Genomic DNA, 19742 nt, shown 5'->3' with positions numbered 1-19742 from the left:
TAGTAAAGACATAGGTAGAAAGAACTTGCTGCTTTTAGATGCTGATAGGTTGATTGATGCAGACATGACTTCTTTTTTCCACGTTGGCTCCTGTTAATCTCATGGACTTGATCAAAAAGATGCATGGATCGATCAGTCAATATAGATAGTACGTGAAGTGTTGATTAATTTTAGTAATTCCCATTCATGTCTTTCTTCTTCTTCTTTTCTGAACATAGGTACTGGGTTAATTTGGCTCAAACCTGATTATTAAACTTGGCTTGTCCGGCAGGTCAATTTAGGACTCAGTTGACCTGATAGTTATACTGATCCAGGTTTAATCTATTCTTTTGTCATAATATTTTCATGAAAACTAACAAAAATACTCCAAGTCTAATCTATTCTTTTGTCATAGTATTTTCATAAAAACTAACAAAAATACTCCAAGTCAAGTAAGTAACACGCATGCAACAAAGAATTTAAGATAATTTATTTTAATTTTTTGACTCTTAAATAGGAATGATTTTTCTTTGAAAAAAAAAAGTCATTTTGGCTCATGATTTGGTTTTCCCTGCAAAATCAATAAAGAACTAAAAAAATAGTTTTTATTTCTTTACAAAGAAAGTGAAGTAGATATGAAATTGCTTGCAAAATTATGTGCTGCTACTGTCTTCTGCTGCTGCTACAGAAGTATTTTGTTGTTTGTTGCAGATGTTATATGATTGTTAATAAAAAGGCCCTAATTGATTAAAATTTAATAATAAAGAGATGTTGGATATAATTAACCCGGTTATGCCACTTACACTATATAAATTCTTTGTATTTAGGTTAAAGGATGTTTTTTTTATACAAATTAATTAAGAAGAATTTTAGTCTTTCCTCTTTTTTGTTCGTATTTATTTTATATTAATTGAATTGTTTTAACAGCATGAATCCAAAAAAAAATCTCACTTTTTTTCACCTACTCGCTCTATCTAGGACTGACAAAAATAATCAATGAATAATTTATGTGCAAGATACTGACCCAGAAAGACTAGGAATTTTATTTTTTACTTTTTATATTTTATGTTTTACCATTCTTCTACGGTTATGAGTATCATGTGCTGTTTACCTTTGCCTCCTGGAGTCTATTTGTTCTCCTTATAATTTACAAGGAAAAAAAAATAGATAAAAGGTTGATTGGAGTAGACATTTCTCACTCTTTCCACTTGATTCCTATCTTTATCATAGACTTTTTTTTATTTTTGATTCACGTGGGGTGTCCGGGCAGCTTGCGCGCATCACGACTATTCCTCACGGTCCACTGGACATCCTGCAAGCCCAGAGGCAGGTTAGGCACCGCGAGGGTGACAGGCGTGCACAGAAAGGGTCGAACCCGGGACGGGGGTGGAATAAATCACACGATTGACCACAGCAACTAGGCCCTCAAGTGTGTGAAGGGAAATGTTGATCATCTCGTACATGATTTTTAATGCTTGTCATTTCTCTGTCTTCCTGATTCACTGCATTTGTCTTGTATATAGGTACTTCAAAATCTTTGATTAATATGGTTCGAACAAAATTTACTAAGCTACGAGACTAAATTCATTTGGTTTTGAGCGAGTAGTTAAAAATGAAGAAGAATTATGGAGGGGAGGTGGTTCTAAAAAACACGAACAGAAAAGAATGAGGCAAGTTGGCAATTGGCAGGTCCTGAGACGATAAGCCAAAAGGTGAGGCTTGAATGCAGCGCCACTGCTGTAGAGGCTATACATGTTCACGATGTTGTAAAACAATATTTATATCTGCTGTTCTTCGGTAATAAAGTTACCTGGCGAATGCAAGTAAATGTATAGAAACTCGTATTTTTGTCGGGTTTTTTCTTCCTCTACTCCTCTCAATTTTTTCCTTACTAATAAATACACCTAACAGAGCAGTCATTAAAGAGGTCGGTGGTGGCAATGTCACTGCTATTCATTAAAGAGGTCGGTGGTGGCAAAACTTCAGCCGCTTCTCTTTGATGCATCCCAACAGTTCTGTTGAAAGTTATCTTGGAAAATGGAACAAAACATGATCTTTACAAAGTTTTCCCATTGAACTGGGCCGATGAGTAATGTATGCTTCAGGTTAATTTGTTAAAAATGATGGAAACGAGCCAGGAAGACAGCAACATAACAATCAGGAATGAGATTCGAAATTTCCAGTGTACATACAGATCCGTCTGATAAATTTGAAATTTGCAATTTTATATAAAAAATAATTAAGCCTCTCCCTCTCAGAACTTGGAAAAAAAAAACTGCAACATAATATTTAACATGTAACGATGAATTCCTCGCTAATTTCTTAAGCTGAATGATGTAGTCACGCTGAGTTAAATTTCAAATAAATAGCAGAAACCCAACATCACAACAGTGAGAGAGCCTGTGCATCGTTTCCTCATGTCAAGGACTCTTTGAGAACCCCATATGATCTGGGGTACATGATTAGAGCTTTGGTTCTAAGCTTATCTCATGACTGCTGTTCTCAGATATAGATGAAGAGCTAAAAGTTTGAATAGAGGTTGACTTTTGTCTTTGGCTCCCACTGAATCTATGACTTTGCTCGTGCTGACGGAGGTCTCTCATGGCTTTGAACCTCAAATCTTCATTATATGAACTCAGTTCTGGACGCGTGTCAGGAACAGCCATTCGTCCTTCAAGCATGCTCACTACCTCAGACATTGTAGGTCTAAGTGTAGGGGACGCATTTGTACACAAGAGAGCTACTTTAACCATAGTTTCTGCTTCTTCTATGTTAACTTCAGATCCTAACGTCTCATCAACAAGCTCTATAAAACTCCCACTTTGTTGCAAATGGCAGGCCTGCGATGAAGTAATTTAAAACTTCAGCACTAAGACTTGCAAGCAACAATATGAGTGCGACGTATTACGCACAGGAAGAAGATTACCCAATCTAAGAGACAAACACAACTGCTGTTGCTTGGCATGTAGTTATTGGTGTTCTTCCCACTAATAATTTCCAAAGCAACAACCCCAAAACTGTAAACATCTGCTTTGTCAGTCAAGTAACCCCATAGTGCATATTCTGGTGCCATATATCCTCTGCATGTCAAGATAAAGAACACTTGTAATTTAACATTGAAAAGTAATACCAAAAATCGCAGCTTTTATTAATGCATGTGGTGACTAACATAGTTCCAGCAACTCGGGTGCTGATGTGGCTCTTCTCTTCTTCATCAAGCCTAGCCAATCCAAAATCAGATATTTTAGGATTCAGATTCCCATCAAGTAGCACATTTGTAGCTTTGATGTCTCTGTGAACGATCTTAAGTCTTGATTCTTCATGGAGAAAAGCTAGACCTCTAGCTATCCCAATACAGATCTTAAGCCTTGTAGGCCAATCCAGATTAAGCTGATTGTTTTCATGACCTACAAATCATCCGATAAGAAAACACAGTGTTATCCATGTGATCATTTCAATTATACTATGCATTATAATGTTTTAGGTGAATATTCTCATTTAAAATTGATGAACACTCACGAAACAGAGCACGTGCAAGACTATTATTTTCCATGTACTCATAAACCAATAATAACTGGTCACTTTCAATGCAACATCCATGCAGCTTGACAAGATTCGGATGCTGCAAACATGAAATCATGCCCATCTCATTTAAGAATTCACGATTTCCTTGCCGTGATTTTGATGAAAGTTGCTTCACTGCTATAACAGTACCATCAGGTAATTGACCCTGCACGCTGATCTCTGTTAAGAATTTCACATAGTTGTGACAAAAAAGAGAGAGAGGAGGGGGCAGAGGATACCCCAAACAGGATAGTTGAGATCTTTTGCAAAGTACCTTGTATACAGGACCAAAACCACCTTCTCCAATCTTATTAGAAGCATCAAAGTCATTTGTGGCAGCTCTAATTTGCTTCAGAGAAAATGTTCCCTTTGGAAAATCAAGTCCTTTGACATCTGTTCAAGTAGGAGACAGGACATAAAGTGCCAACGAATTGTCAGTCTTTTGATATATTTACGAGTCAAAATCAGTTCTGGAGAAAAGCAGACCATGAAACTCCATTGAAAAGAGGCATTTTTCATTCTCCAACATAAGCATGTCTACCCTGAACTTTCCTCCTCCTCAGGAAAGCACCCTTACTAGATACGATGCCAATCAAACTTATACAATTAATAATTGTGTGTAATCATCTTGAGGTGAAATATTGCAGTCACTTGTATCTGAATAAAAGATAAGCCCATGAAACTTGATGCTTCTTTTGCTTTTCTTTTCCCTAAATGTCCATGCATAATTTTAGCAAAGAAATCTCAAGTTGTTTCCATCTAGTTCATAATCTCATACTAGAAAGAAAACCAAATCCATAGGATGCTGTTTGAGGCTGCAGTGTTTGGGCAGCTATGTAAGTTATACCCACATACAATTTTTCTTACATCTGGAAAACATGGATGCAGCATGGAATTTTATTAGACCACTAACACAAACATGGGTAAATAATATATATGGCGTTACCTCTTTTCCTGCGCAATTTTCCTGGCAAGTTTCCTTTCCACCAAAGAATTACCAGTATAATGGCAACCAGGCATGATGCTCCAACAGCTCCAACAACCACATAAACAATTCCCTTCTTTTTCCCACTAGAACAAACTTTCAAATCTGCCAATTAAACAGAAAAATTAGTCACAGTCACACACAGAGAGATTGGATATTTAAACTAAAAGATGACACTTCCTTAAATTACATAGTTTCTCTGTAATAATTTACCCAAATGGGAATTAGATGCCAGAATCTGAATAATACTCTCTTGAGGTACCAAACTATTTTATCATAATATTGGAGAACTTATAAATAAAATAGTTGTTTCATACTATCCACGCCTTCCTAAGTCTCTGTTACCCTACACTACAATTACATTTACAGGGGAAGGAGAGGCGAGGAGAGGAAAGGTAGGCATATTGTTGTGGATCTCAACCCCTAATTTAAACAGACACTAAGTGCTATCCAGCAAGGGAAGGTCAAATATAAGAAAAATGTCAAAATTTGTTATGCAGCCCTAAAATCTTCTTCTTTAGCACAGTGGTGCTGGTTTTAAATCAATCAAATGTACATACATTGTTGATAATTGTATGATCGAGAATAAATGCCAAACATACAACTTACCAGAAAATACAGAGATGGCTGATATGATGGGACCATAAACTCCCCTATCAGGAATCCTTGTTGTCCCTTTTCCGGCAAAATAGAATCTGATCTCCAACATATTATTAGTCACATTGACATTCAATACTTGTTTCACTAAAGGCTTTTCAGCACTGCCAACCTCATCTTCAATATTGAAATCTTTCCAAACCAATCTTTCCTGTGACAAAGTAGTCCAGCTAAGTCCTTGCATCCAACTTCAAAAAAAATGGAAGTTTCACATTAGAGTGACTACTTACCTGAACATAAATGTCAAAAATACGCCTGCCTAAGCTGTTATATGTATGGTCATTAGTGAACTGTATCTCTGCAAAGTGAAGGTTTACTGTGTAGTTCCCATTTTGTAAGCAATAATGGAAATAGGTAAGAGAAATTGGGGATATGCGAGCTGTTTGGTATAATTCAGGGATGGTTGATGATTGCAGAGATACAGTATAACGAGTATTTTGGTAATCATAATCATCCATAAAGTCCCCGGTGCTACTGAAACCCCAGAAGCTTTGGTCATTTACAAAATATTTAGCTGCACCACCTTCTACTTGTCCATCTCCTTCATATGACAAGGTTGTTTTGTTTTCATTGATGGTTATGTCCTTTCCACCACTGTTAACATGTAAACAGTTTGAATCTGCCCACAAAGAAATAAAATGAGAGAAGATAAAAGACATTTGAGCATTTTATTTAGTCCAATGTTCCAGTCTATGGTAGTTGATTGAAGTACATTGTTTACTTATTACAGCCGCATGTGTTATTACACCTGTGCAGGCTGAAACAGTAACTATTATACCCAGTTTATTAATGAAAAAGAGACCATTTTTTGCAGTTGCGGTTAGGACATAGACAATCCTATATGTCATTGTAGCTTTTCTGCATGAGATATTATACTTTTAAAGGAAATGCATTTATATAGACTCATTGCACTATGGACCACACTGTAGACATAGAATATTTGCACTATAGACGACATTGTAGCGTCATGGGAGCATTGTCTTTGATGTTTTTTAATCAAAAAGTATTGTTAAGGGCGTTGTCTTTTCTGTTTTCTGTGCCAAAAACTATTGGGTTTGGCTTGGCAACTAGACCAAATGCTATTGGGTCCAACTTTCAGCCACACCCACCAATCTTGATTCTGGCTGAGTCGCTAGATATATATTGATGGAACTTTTTTTATATTGTACAAAAGTTGGGTGATGATAATTTTTTTTTCATTTGAGGTTGGATTGAATTTTCTTATTAAAGCATGTTTGTTTTTGCATTTCAAAATGCTTTAAAAAAAATTGAATTTTTTTTTTGTAATTCAAATTAATATATTTTTAATGTTTTTGTATTATTTTGATGTGATGATATAAAAAATCAATTTTCAAAAATAAAAAATATTATCTCAATACATTTTAAAAAATAACCATTATGTAATAATATGATAGCTAGCATATTAGCTCGTGCTCCGCAGCGAGTCAATATCAATTTCATTTTCAAATGTAAAAATGTTTGAATTGGGTTAAAAGCACATAATGTAATTGCATCATCACCATTTTCAAAGAAAGTATTTTCTACAGTAGCACCATGAAAATAGCACATAGCAGAATAGTGCTCAATACACCGGCGATTAATTTCTTCCCTTTAATTTTTTTTCTTTTTAAGATATTTCCAATTTCATCTTTTCCCTCTTAAAATTTTTCTTCTTCTCTCATTGAATTGTTTTTCATACTATAAAGAGAAAATAAATTGATGTGACTTTTTTTATATTGTGCAAAAGTTGGGTGATGATTATTTTGTCATTTTAGGTTGGGTTGAATTTTCTTATTAAAGCATGTTAGTTTTTGCGTTCAAAAATGCTTTTAAAACAATTTTAAAAAATTTTATTTTTTTCTTTACTTCAAATTAATATTTTTTAATATTTATGTATTATTTTGATATAATGACTGACCAAAGGAGGCAAACCAGCATAGCAAAGCAGCGCCCAGTACACCGGCAACTAATTTATTTCCCTTTCATTTTTTTTCTTTTATGATATTTCCAATTTTATTTTTTTTCCTCAAATTTTTTTTCTTCTCTTATTGAATTTTTTTTTTTTCAAACTGTGAAGAGAAAATAAATTGATGTGACTTTTTTTATATTGTACAAAAGTTAGGTGGTGATAATTTTTTTTCATTACAGGTTGGGTTGAATTTCCTTATTAAAACAAATTTGTTTTTGCATTTCAAAAATGGTTTTAAAAAAACTTGAAATTTTTTTATTTTTTTCTTTACTTTAAATTAATATTTTTTATTTTTTTTGATGTGATGATATAAAAAATAAATTTTAAAAAATAAAAAAATATTATCTCAATATATTTTAAAAACAAATATTTAAAAAAATAGTATCGTTGACATAGACTCATTGCACTATGGACCACACCATAGACATAGAGTGTATGCACTATAGAAAACATTGTAGCACCTCAGTCTAGCTTGGCAGCAGGTCAATAACATATTTTAAAAAAAAAATTAAAAATAATCATTACATAATAATATGATAGCTAGCATATTGACCCGCACTCTACAGCGGGTGAATAACAATTTCTTTTTCAAAAGTAAAAATGCTTGAGTTGGTTTAAAAACATGGAATGTATTTATACCATCATCATCTTCAAATAAAGTATTTTCTCTAGTAGCACCATGAATAGCGCATAGCAAAGTAGCACCCAATACACCAGCAACTAACTTCTTTCCCTTTAATTTTTTTTTTTAAGATATTTCCAATTTTATTTTTCTCTTTAAATTTTTGTTCTTCTCTTATTGAATTTTTTTTATACTATAAAGAGAAAATAAATTGATGTGACTTTTTTTATATTATGCAAAAGTTAGGTGATAATAATTTTTTGTCATTTCAGATGGGGTTGAATTTTCTTATAAAAGCATGTTTGTTTTAGCGTTTTGAAAATGCTTCTAAAAAAATTTAAAATTTTTTTATTTTTTTTCTTTATTTCAAATTAATATTTTTTATGTTTTTGTATTATTTTGATATTATGACGGAACCGCATAACAGAGCAGCGCCCAATACACCGTCAACTAATTTCTTTCCCTTTCATTTTTTTCCTTTTAAGATATTTCCCATTTTATTTTTTTTGCTCTTGAAATTTTTTTTCTTCTCTCTTATTGAATTTTTTTTTTCATACTATAAAGAGAATAATTTGATGTAACTTTTTTTATATTGTACAAAAGTTTCATTTCAGGTTGGATTGAATTTTCTTATTAAAGCATGTTTGTAGCGTCATAAGGGCGGTCTTTGTTGTTTTTTAGTCAAAAAATGCTACTTGGAGGCGTTGTCTTTTCTATTTTCTATGTCGAAAGCTGTTAATCGCTTCCTAAAGGTGGTGGGTCTCGCTTGGCAGCCAGACCCAACACGTTATTGGGTCCGGCTCGCAGTCACACCCATCGATTCTTGGGTCTGGCTGGGCAAGCGAAGCCAACACTATTGGGTCTTTCCCTTTTCTGGCTGGGCAAACGGAGCCAACACAACTAATTTCTTTCCCTTTCATTTTTTTCCTTTTAAGATATTTCCCATTTTATTTTTTTCCTATTGGGTCTAGCTGGGCTGCTAGATATTTTCAATTTTAATTTTTTTCCTTTTTAGATTTTTTTTCTTTTCTCTTATTTAATTGTTTTTTCATATTGTAAAGAGAAAATGCATTGATGGGACTTTTTATATTGTACAAAAATTGGGTGATGATATTTTTTTTTCATTTGAAGTTGGGTTGAATTTTCTTATTAAAGCATGTTTGTTTTTGCTTTTCAAAAATGCTTTAAAAAAAAGAAATTTTTTTATTTTTTTCTTTAATTCAAATTAATATTTTTATATTATTTTAATGTTATGATATAAAAAATCAATTTTCAAAAACAAAAAATACTATCTCAATATATTTAAAATATATATTTTAAAAAATAACATTTATGTAATAATATGATAGCCAGCATAGTAGCCCGCGCTCCATAGCAAATCAATAACAATTTTTTTTTCAAATGTGAAAATGCTTGAGTTGGGTTAAAAGCACGGAATGTGTTTGCACGATCACCATCTTCAAATAAAATAATTTTCTATAGTAGCACCATAAATAGTGCATAGCGGAGCAACACTCAATACACCAACAACTAATTTCTTTTCCTTTAATTTTTTTCCTTTTAAGATATTTCCAATTTTATTTTTTCCCTCTTTAAATTTTTTCCTCTCATTGAATTTTTTTCATATTGTAAAGCGAAAATAAATTGACGTGACTTTTTTTATATTGTGCAAAAGTTAGGTGATGATAATATTTTGTTATTTTAGGTTGGGTTGAATTTTCTTATTGAAGCAGGTTTGGTTTTGCATTTCAAAAATGCTTTTAAAAAAAATTGAAATTTTTTTTTCTTTACTTCAAATTAATATTTTGATGTTTTTGTATTATTTTAATATGATAACAAACCCAAGGAGCCAGACCCGCATAGCAGAGCAGCACCCAATACAACGGCAACTAATTTTTTTCCCTTTAATTTTTTTCCTTCCAAGATATTTCCAATTTTATTTTTTTCCTCTTTAAATTTTTTTCTTTTCTCTTACTGAATTTTTTTTCATACTGATGTAACTCTTTTTATACTGTACAAAAAGTTGAGTGATGATAATTTTTTATATATTCAAGTAGATCTCCCTAGCAAGTGTTTTTCCAATACCTTATTTCCTTTACTCCAAAGCTGGCTTGCAAAGGTTCAAATTAGTTTTTTATAGGATGGCAAAAGGATATTAACCATAGAACATCTTTGAAGGAGAGAAAAATCCTATCAAACAACGGATTTTGGTCACAAAAGGCAATTGAATTTGTGATTGTTTACTTTTGCATTGTACTAGGGCAGGAAGTTTTTGTGCATTTATGCACAATGCGAACAGTTTCTAGTGAGATGCAGCACAAGTTAGTTAATGAATACTTAAGTACCTGGGGAGGCTAATGGTGTCCAAAATGTTTCAAAACCTAGTTACATTTAAATTTTACAATATTACATGCAAATCAATTTATCCATGCCAAACATACATGTATGTACATGAGGATAAATATGTTTTTTTTTAAGAAAGGTAGCAGCTACTAATCTTACTTGTGGAATGGTAAGTTTATTCACAATCTTTAATGCTAACTTGATTTTTTTCTTCTATAGAATATGGTTTTTTTAAATAGAAAATACAGTTTATTTATTTGAAGGTTATATATGTAGTTTGTATAAAATGCATACGAAAATATCACACTTTTCCTATCATAAAACAATACTTGTGTTAGAAGTTTTCTGGAACAAATCCTCTAATAAAAAGTATTATGACTCGTCTTCGAATTAATTTATTGATTTTTCTATTGTAAATCAACCTCTAGTTAAACATTTCAACTTTTTCTATCATAAACAAATGTCTTCTAAAATATTTTGACAAAATAGTTTTAATATTTCAACAACCAATTAAGCGATTTTAATGATAAGCATAATAGAAAACAACCGAATCCAACTCTTTAATTGTCTTAATAAAACATTTTAACATTCAAAACCCTATTCTATTATTTATATATTCTTATTAGTAAAGGAATAATGTATAAATAAATTTGAATACTCGTAAATACTTGTAACATAATTCAATTTTTAATATTATTTGATATATTTGATTTGAATAAAGGATTTTAAATAAATTTTATAATAAATTTAATGTTTGATTACTAATAATATTTCCATGTTAGAAATATTATTAAACTCTAATCATATATGGGCTAATGTTTTGGAAGTAATATAATTATGCAATTTTAATAATAATTGTTAATGTTTTGGAAGTAACAAATAATCCCAAATTGTATTAAAAATCAATTTCAATGCTATCTCCGTTGGTGTAGACTCTACAACATAATCTTGGTATAGTGAATATTTTAATAAAAAAATCATGGTTTATAAAACACCATTCACAAAGTGCCACATCATGTAGTAAACATCTTTTAATCGAAGTAGTTAAGTACTCAGTGTTTTGGCATTACTTTTCTTGATAACTTAATGAATTTATATTTAATGCCGAAAACTCATATTATATAGAATCTTAAAAAAAAAAAAATTGTTTCTTATGCTGGAATAATGAAAAGAGTAAAATTGTATAAACCTCACTGAACTAAAATGAAAAATTAAACACCCTCGAACAAAAAAAAAACAACTTCAGCCTTGTGTTAGTGCAAGCTAAGGTTCTGTCATAAACAAATGGATTGATACAAGTGTCAAAGATGCAGTTTTTGAGCAATAGAAAGAGTTATGAGGGTGGTTTTTGTAGAATAAAATATAAAAATTCATGAAATAAAAACTATTGAAATGAAAATAAAATTTAAAATGGATAATTACAAAAAACCTCTTAAGATTTGATCGCGTTTCCACTTTCTCAATGTACTTTGAAGAATTACACTTTATATTTTGGGTCAAATAAAATTTTCAAAAATAATTAAAAGATAAAATTATCCTCGTTGTTGTTCATGTTCATGGTGGAATTTATTAAGGACAGGGAGTTCCAGAATCATTTATTGCCCAAAAACTGTTTGATGAAATGCTTGAAAGGAATTTCATTTTGGGGAATTATAGATGGTGTTATTGTAATTATAAATTATGGAATTTTGCTAATTTTGTTATTTCGAGGCTTCATGGGCTCTTTAGTTGTTAAAATGAATACAATGCCAAACCTGTAAATATTCAGATATTTGTTTTTACTTCTTTTAGCACACCAGGTTAAGGATGTAAATTGTTGTTTAACATGTAAACCTTAGGATATAAATGTAATTTCTCAAAGTATAGAGAGAGTGAAAACATGATCAAAACTTAGAAGGTTTTTCGTAATTATCCCAATTTCAAATTAGATTTTGCTTTGGTATAAACAACATTTCTTGATTTCAGCTCTTTGATGCGAACATGTGCAGTTAAAAATCCTCTGATTGTTCTTAAAACCCTTTAACTCAATTCATCTTAACTCCCAAACTGCAATGACTACCCATACTTTCTCGTCTCTCTCTAAAAAAAAATAAAAAATAAAAAGTTAAGAAACTTTTTAACTTCAAAAATTCATGACAGATCTGGTGTTTGAACCCTGGTTGTCTACTAGTAAACCAAAACCTAAACCATTCAAGCCACCTTGTGGGGTTCTAAATCAAAATGTTTCCTCTGAAGCAAAAGGGCAATTTTGGTTTACAATCTCTGTTATTTATATAAAGATTTTCAGTAAGGAAGCACCATATGGTAATCAAAATTTTCTTGTATGTAGTTTATAGAATTCAGAAGGAAATTTGGAGCAATAAACATCAATGGTTTGCAAACTTCATAATAACATGTACTTACATTTAGGGCAGCGGAAAGTCTTCATGCATGGAAGAACTCGCCTTCTATTAAAGATAGGAACAAAAATAATTTAGCACAACATATGCACAGTTCTTCTGAAAAATCTATATGGAAGAGCGGGCATGAAAATAACTTAGCATAACATATGCACAGTGGATTCTGTAAAATCTATGCTAGCTTCTGGAATTTCTCCTTCATTTTTCATTTTGCTAGCAAACAGAGAAAAAAATATACAAAACTGGAGAGAGCATCTTACGAGCTGTTTCCCATTGAAGAGCTACGGAACAAGTTCAGGTTTAGATTCCTAGTAAGATCAAAAGAACATGAAAAGAAGAAAAATCAAATTCTAGATTATATCAAACTGGAAGTATTTAGTACAACTTTTAGAAGAGTATTCTCACATGTTTTCTCGACAAACAGGTTGCCCAGGGCTTTGCAATGCAAAGTTATTATATGACAGATCACTGCACACAAGCATTGCAAATGAAAGTCAATCTAGATTGTAAGAGCTTAGAGCAATAAAATGCTAAGCACCTTGATCAAAAACTGAACAAGTGATAAATGATAAAGAACAATCTGTAACAAGCATCAGATAAGATACATACACGTTGCTTCCATCCTTCAAGATTGAATCTGATATATCTCCACTTAGCAAGTTTCTAGTTAAAAAGCTGATAAAGTAACAGCCAATATTAGCATGCTATAACTCTACTAGAACATGGAAGTAATTAGAAAAGATTCAATATAAAAGTCTAACTGTTGCATTCTCTGGACTATCATGACATGTTGCTATTATTTTTTGCTTCATGCTAACATTTTTGAGCTTGCAACTACAATGGTGGATATTTCACACGTAAGTGTATCTATTTCATGTGAAAACCGCTGAAGAGAAAGGATTGACTCCCAATCTCCCTTGACAAAGTCATTATTCATGGGAACATAATTAGGTAAGGGGCTCCTTTTTTAAATAAAGGATCCAGCCTCCGTTATCAGAGAGCAAATATGATCATGAAACTTTGTTAGATATGTTTGATTGTGTGGGCATTTCTGAGTGTATGTACATCAGCTTTGTCCTTCTCCTATCAAGGGACAAGTTCGACTCATTCTTTCATTAATGAAATTCATTCTTTAAAATTTCAATGAAACCTGAAATTTGAACCTGACTTACATGAATCGCAGGCGATCTACACTTATGCTGGCAGGAATTTTTCCAACCAACTTATTGAAACTGACATCCCTATAATGATCATAACATTAATAGGTCAAAAACTTTCATTATGAAAAAGAGCAGCCAGAAGTAATCCAAGAACAAACCAAACATTTTATTTATATATTTGTTTGCATTATGTTAGCAGTTTTCCTGCTCCTAACAACAAACATCAACTCTTTCAGCCATATATAATATTAAACAAACAATAAAAAGAAGAAAATGTTGCGATGATATCATGTGCAATGTCTTGAACCAATTCATAACCATATGCAAATAGAAACAAACAACAAGAAAACATCAATATGCTATCTGGCCTATTGAATTCAATGAAGAAAACACACACACAGATACCAGGTTCATACTAACATTTTTTTCAATTGACAAGGACAATAATTTAGACCTTCAGTCTTCTCATAGTTCTAAGTTCTGAAAGTCAAACTAACCATAAGCACCCATTGTTTTAATGCTTCAAATGCAAATAAACTTTATATGAAACAGATATGTAGGACATACATGAGTGCTTGTATGCACCATTTTGTGATCATATTAAAAGCTTATGGCACCACTCGCTCATTTATCTTACAATTAAGTTTTCAAGCACCACTCCATACTGTCTATTTTCCTTCCACTGAAACATTTAGAACAATTTTCCCATCATAATTCCAACCAATCTCCCTATTTTCTTACTATTAAGTTCCAAAATTGATAACACTTGTAAAAGATTTACACACTCTTTTGGAGTACATGAAACAATAATTGAAATAGTCAATGCTGCTTTAATTTTCGAACTAAAAGGGTTATCTAGTTGGCAGGTTTTCTTTGTGAAGCATATTGATAGATTCAAAAACTCAAACAATTATGGACAATCAGAGGAACCTTGTGTGCATACGTAGTTGACAATATAGAAGAAGATGATGCAAAAACTGCAAGTTTAAGAAACTTCATGCACCAAACTTCCCATTGGTTACTTACAATAATTCCAAACTCTTCATTGTCCAAAGGTATGCAGGGATCTCCCCAAAAATTTTACAGCTCCTCAGAGTTCTAGTATACAAACAAAAAACAATGTTAAATCGACATACTTCAATGAATAAAGGTAGAGTTCACCCCTTCAATTTCTATGATGATATGATCAGTCAACATACAATCTGATCATGCCTGTCATATTCTTGAGCATGGGGAAACTCTGGGTTGGTCCATTTATATCACTTATTCTCCTGCATATTGGCATCCCACCATGAATATAACTGTTAATCGATTCAACAGACAAAACATATTAAGTCACAAAAGACAAATGAATGAAAGCAAGTAGACATTATACTTACAACTCAACTAAATTATTCAAAAGAGAAATGTTTGATGGAATAGGTCCCTCCAGTCCAGTTGCATGCATTTCTCTTCAATCATTCAAATTCAAAAGAACAGCAAATAGAAAATGAGCATGTATTTATGGTTATCTTTTTCAAAACTAAAAATTGAAAGTTATAATAAATTATGTATCTTACAATCTTTCAAGCTTTTTCCAATTCTGTATGAAGATAGGAATGGCTCCACTGAAGTTGTTATCGTTTATCCTACTGCATTATACAATCAGAAGCTGTTTAACTAGCACAAATACCACATGAATGTTTAAGTTTAAACTAAAGGAAAAGTATTACAAAAGCTTACAAATCTGTTAGATTTATTAGTCCAGAAAATGACACTGGCAAGTTTCCAGTAAAACGATTGGAGGACAGCATCCTGAAAGTACAATATTAGAGAAACAAGCCATCAGGATGCATGCTCTTTCATCCTTGAGCAACATTTTAGGATCTAAATAAAAAGGATGAAAGAAGTAACATAACAAGGGAAGAAATGAAGTGTACAGTGTCTGCAAGTTGATCAATTTTCCAAGGTCAGGGGGGATTATGCCAGAAATTTGGTTCACTTCAAGGGACCTGAATTAAAAATAAAGATTATACCCAAAATCAAACTGAAGCTCTTGATATTTCTAAACCAATGTAACAGAAATACATTATTACATCTTTCTATTAATCTCTATGAAATAAAGATTACTAAGCCTGGATGGCGTATCAAATAATCCAACAACAGATAAAAACATCAAAGCTATTGCAAATTTCATGGAAATGCATGTAACTCTAGTCTTTATAATAATGTCCAGATAATGAATAACTAAAAATATCAACACAAGTTTGCAACTTACAGGTAGGTGAGAGTGGTAATATTTCCCAATTCCTTTGGAATCTCCCCTGACAAACGATTTACGAGAAGAGAGCTGCATGATTATATGTTAGTAATGTTTATGGAGGAGACTATAATTGATTACGAAGGAAAGAGATTGTGTGAGTTGACCATAGCTTACATTGAGGTTAACTGCATTGAAGCCCATTCACGTGGTATCGTACCATTCAAGTAATTGTACGCAAAATCACTGCACTTGAAATGAAGGTTACTTGAAATGTAGCATTGTCAAGTATATAGAACTGTGTGGGAATACTAACATCAAAGAGGATAGGGAACAACTTTAAGGCGCCCTTACACTACTTGGAGGTGGGGAAGCTTAACAAGTTGAGGCGGAAGCACTCCAGGAAGATTATACTTTTTGAGCTCCCTGAAGTATATGAATAATTGATACTAAAATCAGGATAATGGCAATCAAGAAAGTACATTACTTATAATGTCATTCTAACAGTTGTATATGTGATGTGTGTAAAAGTCACAATATCAACAGCAGTACCATGTTAAATACATCAAATAAACAATGCTGCGTAATAAAAGCATACTTCTTATTTGCAACCTTTCCATAAAGCAAGTCTGGGCTTGGCAAAGAACATGTAATCAATAATAGATACGTCTTCTACCCATAGCAACAACAGCACGAAAAAAGTATTGAATAAAACCAAACCTACTATCAAAAGAGGAACATTCAAGTAATATCTCTTTTGAAGTGAGAGAGAGAATTATACATTCTTGTGACGTGACAATCAGTATTGTTCCCATTCTTGCATTCACAATCTATCCTTTGCTCTGCGTTCTTTGGTGGGACTTGAGTTACCCCAACCAATTCAATCTCGCAAGTGTCAGCATTGAACTTCCAGTATTTAGAGCCCAATGTCCGTGCAATTTCTTCAAGTGCATCAACTACTTATCAACCATAGACCGATAAGCATCATATGAGCAGTTAATGTTGTAAGAATTAAAATACAAGCTGACTGAAAGTAAAAGCTATGCATACATTAATTCCTATATTTACGAAGTTCTGCAATGCAAAAATGCATTGAGATCCAATGCACTCCCAAATTCATCCCATTTTTATTTGTTCACTTTAAGAGACATTAGGTTCAGTTTTCAGGCTACATTTTTGCATGAAGATTGTTTCCAGCGTTCTCGTGTATGTATGCACATTTAATTGCTGACAAAAATTTTAGTTAAAAAAAATAAAACAGAAAACTTTACTCAAAATGAAAAAAGGACAATAAGCTTAGGCTTAGCCAAGCAGTCTAAGCGATTCAAGTGATTGAAGAAGTGAGTCTCGGTTTACAGGAAAAAACCCAAAGATCGAATTTCCAATTTCCTTCACTTTCCCATATTTTCTCAGTGACCATCAGAAAGCAGCCTATATATCACAAAGAGCCCAATACCCAAGATTCAAAGTTGTACTCTTTTTTTAATTATTTTATTTTTCTATACCGTTTTTCCCCCCACATCTTCTCCAAAATACCAAGCAAGTGGTTCCATCAATAAAAGAACCCAGAATCCAAAAGGTCCCATTTCAATTAAAAAGAAAGAGGACTGCTACAACCTTAATGAAGGAAATTGTGACTTACCTTCTTCTTGAACCAGCTTTGCCTCAAAAAACGCCAGCAACCCTAAGCAACTAGTAAGACTAACAGTCAAGAAAACAAAGAACTTCCCAGCAAGCATTATCAAGAACAGAGATACTTCGGATTTTCTAATTCTAAAGGAACTAAGATATACAGTGGGGTTTCTAGTACCAAGCAGCTAATAATAGTGTCTAGTTTTCAAGATGAGGTAACAAAATTCTGGCTCCGTGGATCAAAAAAAAATTGAGGGAAAAGAAACGCACGCAGTGGACAAATCAAGAAGGACCAAAGACAAGTGAATCTAGGTGGAAAGTTTTGCCTGTTCCAGACTTCCAGTTGTCTGCGGATGGTGCACCAGCAGATAAGTAAATTCAATGTAACCAATAACCATGATATGATATTGACACTGTGTACTCGACTCTTAAGCATAGGTATTAAACCCGGTCCGGGGTTGACCCGGACAAAGGGCTGGGTTCCGGGTTTCATGGGTCAACTCGGGTCAACCCGGAAAAATTAAAAAAAAATAAATTTTTAATATTTCATATGAAAAAATCCATGTAAATATAGATTATACATATTATGAAGTTTAAAAGAATATTTTAAAAAGTTTTTTATCCCACATTGAAAAAACATAACTTTTTTCTTGGAAACATAGAGTATATATACTAATGGATTTCAAATCCCACATTGAAAAAACATAACTTTTTTCATGGGAACATAGAGTGTATATATAAAAGGGTTTTAAATCCCACATTGAAAAGATAATATATTATCCTTTTAAGTTGAAGTATTTAAACCAAAAGGTTTTTTATCCCACATTGAAAAAACAAGGTTTTTTTCATGGGAACATATTGTATATATATGAAAGGGCTTCAAATCCCACATTGAAAAAACATGGTTTTTTACATGGAAACATGGAGTATATATATGAAAAGGCTTCAAATCCCACATTGAAAAGAATCTTTTTAAGTTGAAGTATTTAAACCAAAAGGTTTTTTATCCCACATTGAAAAAACATGGTTTTTTTCATGGGAACATAGTGTATATATATGAAAGGGCTTCAAATCCCACATTGAAAAAATATTATGTTATCCTTTTAAGTTGAAGTATTTAAACCAAAAGGTTTTTTTATCCCACATTGAAAAAACATTGTTTTTTTCATGGGAACATAGTGTATATATACTAATGAGTTTCAAATCCCACATTTGAAAAAAAAAAAAAACCAGGTCTCGTCCGGGTTTGCCCGGGTCGCCCGGGTCCCGGGTTGACCCGCTGGGTCGCCCGGGTTTGGCCGGGCTATTGCCACAGCCGGTCTTTTATTAAACCCGGACCGGTCCAGCCACCGGGTCGACCGGGTCCCGGATTGACCCGCCAGGCCGGGCCGGGTTTAATAACTATGCTCTTAAGTCTTAATTATTAAAAGCAACTGTTTGAAATACTTTCAAGTTGTCGTGAACTTGGTTTTGAATTTTTTTAATTTAATATTCATAGCTTCCTTCCTTTTTTATTTTCCAATTTATATTTACATTCTTCCAAGTATTTTCACTGACTGCTTAGCTAGATATAATGTTGAATTTGTCTTAATAAAACATGCACATTTGAGGTGAAACTAGTTTTCCACATTCCCGTTCCACCATGAACCCAAAATAACAACAAGCTTAATCCTCAAATATTTGATATCATTAACAATAACATATGACGTGGCAAGATGTTATTGGTTGGAAGACGTAGCATTTGACAAAGGTGTCGTAAAAGACACCGGGGTTGAGATTTTTCCTAGGTGACGACGGAGCGATGTTTATTAGAGAAAGAACTAGTGTATTAGCACGTGGTATGCAGTAGGTTAATACTAATTTTAAAAAAATATATTAAAAAATACTAAGAGTGTGAGGAATGTCTTAATAGTGATATTAAATCTAATTAAATAGGTTAATTTTTAAATTTTCACTTAATTTTTTTTGTTAGACTCAAGTAGTTTAAATCTAGTAGCTTTGTCAATCCACATAACTTAGGTCTAGCAGATAGTCATGTCAACCCAAGCAATTTGGGTCTGGCATGACTTAGCAACAAAGTCAAACTCAGGCACCTTACCATGGCAAACATATCAGACTCAGGCGTTTGGGCCTGACAATCATGTGCAGACCCAACCATGTTAGACCAGAGTTATCAAACCTGACTTAGGGGTT

At 32.7% G+C, this 19742-nt stretch overlaps 1 protein-coding gene across 3 annotated transcripts; it reads right to left on the bottom strand.

The window, feature by feature from the left end:
* Positions 1–2245: 2245 nt before the first annotated feature.
* On the bottom strand, positions 2246–17967 carry LOC133703826 (probable LRR receptor-like serine/threonine-protein kinase RFK1). Of its 3 annotated transcripts, XM_062128520.1 has the most exons (24): positions 17560–17967; positions 16699–16873; positions 16272–16343; positions 16095–16163; positions 15936–16007; positions 15598–15669; positions 15401–15472; positions 15238–15309; positions 15058–15129; positions 14878–14949; positions 14705–14776; positions 13691–13759; positions 13128–13193; positions 12924–12986; positions 12779–12826; positions 12523–12566; positions 5416–5804; positions 5138–5336; positions 4490–4633; positions 3818–3936; positions 3499–3709; positions 3149–3386; positions 2906–3059; positions 2246–2819 (listed from the first exon to the last, which is right to left on the bottom strand). In XM_062128520.1, the coding sequence occupies exons 1-24, from the start codon at positions 17654–17656 to the stop codon at positions 2442–2444; spliced, it is 3039 nt and encodes a 1012-aa protein (XP_061984504.1). In that variant the 5' UTR covers positions 17657–17967; the 3' UTR covers positions 2246–2441. The 3 variants fall into 3 exon arrangements, with proteins under 3 accessions (XP_061984504.1, XP_061984505.1, XP_061984506.1); XM_062128521.1 differs by lacking the exons at positions 14705–14776; positions 14878–14949; XM_062128522.1 differs by lacking the exons at positions 16699–16873; positions 17560–17967 and having other exon boundaries at positions 16234–16322.
* Positions 17968–19742: the final 1775 nt, after the last annotated feature.

The sequence above is a fragment of the Populus nigra genome, chromosome 9 (genome assembly GCF_951802175.1).
Source record: "Populus nigra chromosome 9, ddPopNigr1.1, whole genome shotgun sequence".
Classification (NCBI taxonomy): domain Eukaryota; kingdom Viridiplantae; phylum Streptophyta; class Magnoliopsida; order Malpighiales; family Salicaceae; genus Populus; species Populus nigra.
The sequence above is the reverse complement of the archived record's forward strand: the minus strand, read 5'-3'. Positions and strand labels throughout refer to the sequence as shown.